Raw genomic sequence first — 9,237 nt, forward strand, 5'->3', positions numbered from 1 at the left:
CTGGCTGACTCTCTAACGAAGATCAACGCGGAAAGGATGAGGCTTGTGTCGGACATCGTCATCCCAGACCTTGATCCGCCTGCGAACTGTGATATGAGAAAACTGTCGTTCGCTATCTTTCGTGCCGTGTCTTCCTCTATTCAGATGGATGACATTCGCAGCGTGCATCCTCTTCGGGTGAGGCAGCCTTCAGCTGTGGATGCCGCTGATGATAGAACTGTAGCTTCTTCAGTATTTACGAGCACGGCAGCTGATGGTGTTGCCAGGTCCTCATCACTTTTGGTGTCAGTCTCGTCTGGTGAACTCGTTCGTGAGTTAGTGATCGCGAAGGCAAGGCATGGCAAGCTGCATTCGTCTCAGTTGTCAACTGAGCTTCTGTCTGCCTTTGGAGCGACACTTCCCCGGCAGCCATCACTCATCAACATCAACGAGTTCCTCCCGCAAGATCTCCATAATCTTAGACGCGCTGTGAGTACTGCTGCTAAGGAGAGAGGCTTTCATACCTTCATTTGAAATGGAGCTGTGCTGTGTTCATAAAGAAAAAGGAGGAGGATACTGCAACCAGAATCTCATCGATGGCTGAATTAAAAAACTTCATGGCGGGCCCTCAATAAACTCTTCTGCTTCTGCTATATCTCCTGTCTCCAATCTTTCTCTTCCTCTCTCTTCTTTTTCTCAGTCCCCGCTCCGCTTTCACTAACTCATTCCTACCTTGAGCACAGTCAGGCGGCAGCCATGTTGGAATTGGAGGGTTTGCGTGTCTGTCATCTTAATGTGAACTCTCTCAGAGCTCACATTGAGAGAGTCAGGCTTTTCCTGGAATCTCGTCCTCCATTTCATATTATCGCCATGTCAGAGACTCAGCTTTGCCCTCTTATTGATGACGATGTCGTTTCGCTGGAAGGCTATAGGCTATTCAGGCGTGATCGCAATACGCGTGGTGGCGGGGTAGCTTTGTTCATCAATAACTGCTTCAGGGTCACAGTTCTCGCATGCTCCTCTCATGTGTGGACTAAAAGACCTGGTTTCCCCGAGTATCTGTTCTGTGAAATCTCCTGTCATGGTGTCTTTCCAGTCTTTGTTGCCAGTCTATACCAGTCTATACCAGTGGTATATAGGTCGCTACATGCTCCTTTCTTCCAGGGTAATGACTTCATCCACTCTCTGCAGGGGTTTCTCCAGGATTATAGCTCCAAGGTCCTCCTTGGGGATTTCAATGCCGATCAGCTGTCCATGAGTAACCCTGATGCGGCTCTGGTGCGTTCGCTCTGCTCCGATTTTTCTCTGAGCCTTGTGCCGCGCGGTGCCACTCATCATACTCATGGCTCAGACTCCTGGCTGGATCTGTGCCTGATTGATCATGATGACACGCTTCTGTCCTACTGAAAGACAGAGGCCCCCTTTGTGGATGGTCACGAACTTATCACTGCAACAATACAGGCTGTCCTGCCTCGCCCATCTGTGAGTAGGGACTTCACTTACAGGGATTTTGCTGCTCTGGATCTTGATGTGCCATTGTCACAGCTTGCCGGGAGCGACTGGTCGGTGTTCGATGGCCTGTCGTCTCCAGACAAAATGACTGCATGTCTGGGCGGTAATCTTGGAGTCGCCATGGACGCTGCTGTCCCGCTCAAGACGATGAGGAAGTCCTCGAAGCGCAAGCCGTGGTTTACTGATGGGATCGTTGCTCTTGTAGCGAAGAGAGATCGCCTGTACCGTGTGTACAAACGTACTCACTCTCGTCAGGCACTCTTAACCTATCGCACGGGTCGTGATCGTGCTCATCGTGAGGTTGAAGCGGCACGTCAACTTTTCTTCCAGCGAAGGCTGGAGCCTCTCTCTGACCCTTCGCTTATCTGGAAGGAGCTCAGAAGGCTTGGTGTGGTGACTGGGAATGACTCAACACCCGATTTCGATCATGATGTCTTGAATCGTTGCTTTGCTGGAGTGTCCTTTGATGAGAAGGAGCCTTCGCTGGATGGGTTCTTGGACTCGGCTGAGCTAGAGTCCATTCCTCTTGCCGTGGGTTTCTCCTTCAGGCCAGTCAGTGCTGATGAGGTACAGAAGGCTGTTCGGCACTTCTCTACCGAAGCTAAAGGAACTGATGAGGTTCCCAGGTCGGTGGTTGTGGCTGCCCTGCCGATTCTAACACCTTATCTAGTGATGCTCTTTAACATCTCTTTCGCTCGGTCCTGCTTTCCCTCTGAATGGAGGAGGTCCCTTATTGTTGCGCTTGGCAAGGTGAAAAACCCTGTGTCACCTAATGACTTCAGGCCGATTGCCTTGCTCTGTTTCCTCTCCAAGGTGCTGGAGAAACTTGCTTCCCAGCAAATCTCCGGCTTCCTTGCTGAGCGCTTCATTCTGGACTCCCTGCAGATGGGGTTTCGTCCATTCAATGGGACGCAGACGGCGCTATTGAAACTGACAGACGACATTAGGACGGGTATTGATAGACGTTAGCTGACGATGCTGCTGTTATTCGATTTCAGCAAGGCGTTCGATTCCGTTTGTCACGTGTTGCTGCTGCGGAAGCTGTTAGGCTATGGCTTCTCAGCTTCTTCACTGAGGTGGCTTGCATCATATCTGGGTGGTCGTTCGCAGGCTACACTAGGCGGGGCGAGTGGCTGTTCATCCTTCTGTCATCTGAATAGGGGAGTTCCACAGGGATCTGTTCTAGGTCCTCTGGTATTCCTCCTGTTCATTAATGATGTTAATGTAAACTTAGGGTCTGGAGTTCGGCATCTGATATATGCTGATGATCTCCAGATTTACCTGACCTTTCCACGTGAGGAGTTAGAGGATGCCATTCATCGCATGAGCAATGCTGCTAACCATGTGACAGACTGGGCTAATGCAAATCAGCTGAAGCTGAATGTGGCGAAGACGAAAGCCATCATTTTTGGTTGTAATGTCTTCATCAACGATGTCTATTCCTTGCCCGGTTTGTCTGTCAACGTTGGTGGCTCTGCAATTCCGTTTGATACTTCCGTGCGTAGCCTGGGAGTGGTTCTGGATAACAAGCTCTCTTGGAAAGAACATGTGGCGCATGTGACGCAGAGGGTTCACTCTGTCATGTACCGCCTTCGGTTCTTTAGAGTCAGTACCACTCTGGGTCTGCGTAAACACCTCATTCAGGCTTTGGTGTTTCCCCTGATCGACTACTGCTATCTCGTGTATGATGGTCTGTCTGGTGTACTTGCTACTGTGATTCAGCGTCTCATCAATATGACGGTTAGATACATCTTTGGGCTAAGGAGAGACGAGCACATCACTCCCTATCGTCTGCGGCTTGGCTGGACGACGTGTGAAGTGCGCAGGAAGTACTTCCTTGCGTGCCTCACTTACAAGATCCTCCGCTTTGGTCAGACGGTGTATCTGGCTGACTTTTTTGTGACCAGTCGGGCCGTGCAGCCGGTGAGGGGTGATGTGACTCCCCTTATGATCAAGCCTTTCAGGACTGAAGCCATGCGATCCTCCTTCCACGTGTCTGCGGCTTATTTATGGAACTCAATTCACTCTGCAGTGCGGGATCTTCCCACACTGTCGTCTTTCTGATTAGCTGTGCGGAATTATCTGAGGGACAACTCTTAATGCTTTTCCTACCCTTTGCTCTCCTCTTATCACTTTCCCTTCCCCTGCTGCCCCAGTCTTCCTATCCCTTCTTATTCTTACACTCTTCCCTCTTTCAACGTTACCTTTTCGCACTTGCTATTTACCCGTTTGTTTAGGACCCGCCGAAGCTTGCTCTTTCTGTTGCATATTGCTCCTTCTCATCTTACTCTGCTTTTTATGTATCAATTATTATTACCATGTATTGTTTACTCCATGATATTCGCTGGGATTTACTGTATACCAGCTTATGTGGTTCTGCCACCATAATTTTGTACAACATAATGTACAGCAATAAACTCAATCAATCAATCAAAACCATCGCACTATAGTCAAAAAGTCCTCAACAATTTCTCATGGGTTACGGTAACTATGGCCGGAGAAGTGATTACTACAATGGAATGTAGTCATTGCTACTATTTTATAGTTTTGCTCACAATAGATTTGTCGTGGTTACTTTTGGTTAGTTTAACTGCATTTTGGTTTGCAAAAATTACGCTTGTGAAGTTACTATAATGTTATGTACCGCATACAAAAAAAAATCGTATCGTTCACCAAAACTGCCTCAACTATTTTTTTATAGTAAATCAAATTTCAGATTTTTCTCTCAATGTAAGGAAAGTTATCCATACCAACCAATAATGGTTGATTGAATAGTAAGGGAAAAATCCAATTCACATCAACTGGTGCTAAGATAGTGTAAATTCTTAAGTCACAAGTTAAGAAACTTACACGGAGAGAAATATTTTAGAAAAAATCTCGTGCTAGCACGGGAAAAGAGGCGCAAAGTGACGGCCAGGAAAAAATTCCAGTGCCGGCAATAGTAATTTTATTGGTGAAAACGTGAATGTTTCCCCCTACACGGAGAGAAAAAATATATAAGAATTACCCTTCTGGTAGGATAAAAGTGTACTGAAAGTTATTTCTATGCTAAATTCTGATAAAAATTAATAATCAAAAAATAAAATTTATAATAAGCAAAATAAATTTTACCCTTCCGCAGGATAACTTTTCGAAAGAAGCGGCAAATTCATCATTCATTTTGTGAATTTTATGTTGACATGAATAAATAATCTCCCTACGAAGGATACAGATTATAATTACCCGGTCAATTATTGAAAACCGTGAGATAATTTTTATTCTCAATCCGGTGAAATTTTATTAATCGTGCGAATCAAAAACTATACGCATGCGCGAGATAATTTTTACCCTTCCAAAGAATAACTTCTACCTGGATAAAGTAGAAATCCCGTGCTCCGGCCCCGGTTGGTAATTTTCCAGTTCCTGTATTAACGTAACCAGTGCGCCGATCAACAAGTGCAACGTATTATTCGATGATTACAATACGAGATACGACCTATTATACGTAATATATGAAAGTATTAATAAAGTGATAATAATCAACTCGTCCAAGCTGTTCAGGTGGGGCACAAACTTAATTATTGAGGTAAGTAAACGTTGATGAAATAATTTTAAAATGATTTGGAACATGTGGTTTGCATTGTCTTACTTTAAAATGTGATTATTTTTTTTTGTTTTTATCGATCTTTCGACGTTTCCCTCACATGATTCGTAGTGTCCACACGTATCCTGAAAAGCCATTCTAAATTATTAACAACAATTTAAACAATTTCCATCAGTTGAAGGCGTTCATTCATATGCTTCTTTGATGTCATAATAAGTACATCTTCCATTGCACCAAAATTCCACATCCAGAAATCTTGATTAACCTAACTTTTTTTAAAAATAACTTTTTAAGTTTCGCTTGTTGGTCCTTCGGAATTTCTTTTAAATTGTGCTCTTGATAGCAAGGGTATTTTACATTAGATCTTAAACTCTTCCGCATGAAGCTAGAATTCCAAATAATCAACGTGAATGTGCAGTGACCTTCAATAATGTAACTCGATTTCAGTGACATCAAACTCTCGAGTTATAATGGTATCTGATTTCAAATTCGACATTTTTATGCATTGTCCGTTTATCTCGATAATGGGCAATGTTAGGAGAAAATGTCAGAAGACCTTTTTTGTGGGGGAAGAAATTCTCATCAAAAAAGGTCTGTTTGAAACATAGTCATCATTCTATCAGTTCAGCGGGGAATTAATTCGGTAATCTTCGAAATCAATCGGAACCCTTCGGTTCAACAGTCAAGAGTCAGCGAATCACCCGGAAAGGTAATGGTACGAAAAGGTCCGTCAGAGTAATCNTACCGACGATCCTCTAACCTCCCAATCCACCCTAAACTTAGTCCCTCACCAAACATTGGTCCTTCGAGCCGGATTTGGGAATAATTAGTATGATCGGATTCGGGTGAATTTAAAAAGACGCCTCGTGTAACGAACTTTCGGGGTCCACATGAGTCGGTCAACGGACAGAGTCTCAATGGACAAAGAGTAGTTGTGCTATTGTTTTCTCTTGGCGGTAATCCGGAGTGTAAACATCAGTGTCTCAAAGTGGTGAAAAGGTTCGTGAGAGTTCGGGATATACGAGTACTGCCGAAGGAACTCAACGCTGGGCCAGTGCGATCAGCAACAGGCGGCCTCCCAAGCGACGCCTTACCGACACAACGCAAACATCTACGGTCGGAAACGCTTCGACCGTCAATACATCACCGACATCCGAAGCCACTCAACAAGGAATTCTCAAGCAAGTAGACTTTCAATTACATCATCATGTCTGATCCAGATACCGTAATTGAAAAACAAGCTGTAGATAATCAACAAGATGCTAGAGGCGCAGCGGCACAACCAACGAAGACAGAACCTCCACGATCAACAATTCCGAAAGCTGTAATCAGCGAGACTGAAGACGAAGCCAATATCCCGAGTACTCAACGAATTCAGCACATCAAGACGAGATACTCGGAGGTGATAGGGCTACCCGCTGCAGGTCTCACTGTGCATCAAGAGATTCTACTGAGGCAGCTAAAGTTCAGAGTGGAGAGCATCACCCACATTTATAAGGAGCTCACCACCACGATCATGAATGACGAGGACGTCACCGTGGAAGAGCTGGATGGACAGAAAGAAAGGCTTGAGACCTATTGGGCAGAGTTTCTCTCATAGCAGGGAGGCATAATCGAATATCTCCCTCACGATCATCCCTACTTGACTGAAGGAATCTTCGAACAGACAGCTGCCACAAAGGAGCAAAGTATAAAGCTCGTCAGTAAGCTGAAAGGTCGGCTGTCGAAGAAAACTCAACCAGCAAGCAATTCACCAGGCCAAGAACACCCAGACAAGCTCAAACGTCTGGATTTGAAGGCTTTCGACGGCACCCCATCCCAGTGGAAGGAATTCAGAGATCTCTTCACCTCGCTAGTCGGTAGCAAATCAACAATCGCACCAGTGGAGAAGTTGATTAGGCTCAAAAGCAGCCTCAGAGGATCTCCAGCTACTCTCATATCGACATTGGACATCAACGACCAGAATTATGAAAAGGCTTGGGAGAAGCTCAAGGCGAAATACGATGATCCAAGATTGGTGGCTCAGTACCTGTTCAATCGAATACTGAAGCTACCAAAAATCACCAAGGGAACTCAGGAGAAACTCAACCACAACACAGCAGCAGCAGTCGAGTCGCTAGACCAACTACGAGAGGTAGTCGGTCTCTCAGATGCGAACTTGATTGAACAGATGATCGCCCACCTGCTGAGGAGATCATTAGATGCAGAAACCCTCAAGCAGTGGGAATTGAAACTGGGAGACTCCAGAGACTTTCCCAGTCTGAAGGAATTCGTCGGATTCGTCGAAGCCTGCGGCAGAGGAATCAACGCAGGATCAGAGCTTCATGCAACACAGGAAACCAACATCGCCGACAGGAAATCACTGAAGAAGAAGAAGAGCTCTTACGCAGCAGCTACTCAACAAGACAGCAACGCTGAGAGGCTTCTTCCGAGAAACTGTTGTGCCATGTGTAAGGAAAAACACTTCATCGCTGAGTGCCAGAAATTCAGGGAGTTGCCCCCAGTAAAGAGGACCAGCGTGGTCATAAGCAATGGCCTCTGCTTCAGCTGTCTGGGACCTCACCGAAAGACGAAGTGTTTCTCAACGAAAAGATGTCAACAATGTCAGGGCAACCACCACACTTTAATTCATGGAGGAAGCGAGTACACCAACGCTCCACCACGAACTCGACGTGACTTGGAATCAACAGATGTCCCTGCATCAGCAAAAGTCGATCCAGGGCAGAGTACAGACAAGATCACGAGTGAGTGAACGAATTATAGCATAATCAACAAAATAACCTCCTCATTGGTCATTCTCAACAGCTCGACCCAGTACATCAACGGCAACAGTCAACCTCAACAACCAGCGGACCAGTGAGAATGCAGAAACAACTCAACAAGAAGCAGATCAACAATCAGTGCTGTTAGCAACAGCGCAAGTCAAAGTAAAATCCCCAAAAGGATTCATCAGCAGAGCCAGAGTACTAATTGATCAAGGATCAGAGGTGTCATTTATCTCTGAGAAATTAGTACATCAACTGCACCTCACAAGAACAACAGAAACGTTGGAATTAATAGCAATTGGCGGAGTCACTTCAGGCCACACAAGAAGAAGGGTGTCAGTGACGCTACAAGCAATCAACGGGCCCCAGCAAGTAAAACTCAACGCCCACGTCTTGAAGAAACTCACAGCAATCCTGCCATCATTCTCCTGTGAATCAGTCGACATCGGCTCACTAGAAAATCTTCAACTAGCTGATCAACAGTATCTCCAGCCTGGACCAATAGATATAATAATAGGGGCTGACAACTACGGGCAGATAATTAAAGATGAAGTTGTCAAGTCTAAACAGTCAAGATTAGTTGGCCAACGAACAGCATTTGGTTGGATATTAACAGGTCCAATCAACTGCTCCAGTCGCTCAAGGAGGGTCTCCCTATCAGCTGTACGGGAATCTTCACATGAACGACTACTAGAGCTTCTACAAAGGTTTTGGGTCCAGGAAGAATTATCAGTCCAACGTTCAGACAACTCAGAGCTATCACAAGACGAGCTGGAGTGTGAAAAACACTTCAGATCAACACACAGCAGAGATTCAACAGGGCGTTACATTGTGAGGCTCCCATTGAAAACGTCAGCAGAAGCGCTCGGGGAGTCAAAGTTCAAGGCTTCACGACAGCTCAAATCAACAGTCAGCAAACTCAACAACAATCAGGAATATGCCCAGCTCTACAAGGAGTTTATCAACGAGTACGAGGCTTTGGGACATATGCAGAGAGCACCCGATTCTCCAGAACCTACCCCAGCCTGTTATCTGCCACACCACGGGGTTCTGAGAGAAAAGGCCATCACCACAATGCTGAGAGTCGTTTTCAACGGCTCCAGTCCCAGCTCATCAGGTATGTCACTCAATGATATATTATATCCTGGTAGAAAATTGCAGATCAACGCCATGGACGTCTTGACATGGATGAGAAAGGACAGACTCGTATTTGGCACCGACATCGTCAAGATGTTTAGACAGATACGAGTTCACAGGGACGATTGGGACCTCCAGAGAATTTTGTGGATTGATGATAATCAGCAACAAATCTCCTATCAGCTAACCACAGTCACCTACGGTCTCAACTGTTCTCCATGGCTATCTCTGAGAGTTCTTCAACAATTAGCGGAGGATGAG

General features: G+C 45.6%; 1 protein-coding gene across 1 annotated transcript in view; it reads left to right on the forward strand.

Moving 5' to 3' along the window:
- The first annotated feature begins 6,281 nt into the window (after positions 1–6,281).
- LOC107044981 overlaps positions 6,282–9,237 on the forward strand; it is a 4,901-nt gene continuing 1,945 nt past the window's right edge. The window contains exons 1-3 of the mRNA XM_015267063.1: positions 6,282–6,656; positions 6,741–7,818; positions 7,880–9,210. Of these exons, the coding sequence (XP_015122549.1) occupies positions 6,282–6,656; positions 6,741–7,818; positions 7,880–9,210 (2,784 nt within the window). The remainder of the gene's footprint in view (positions 6,657–6,740; positions 7,819–7,879; positions 9,211–9,237) is intronic.

The sequence above is a fragment of the Diachasma alloeum genome, unplaced genomic scaffold (assembly GCF_001412515.2).
Source record: "Diachasma alloeum isolate Michigan unplaced genomic scaffold, Dall2.0 Dall_scaffold_00857, whole genome shotgun sequence".
NCBI lineage: Eukaryota > Metazoa > Arthropoda > Insecta > Hymenoptera > Braconidae > Diachasma > Diachasma alloeum.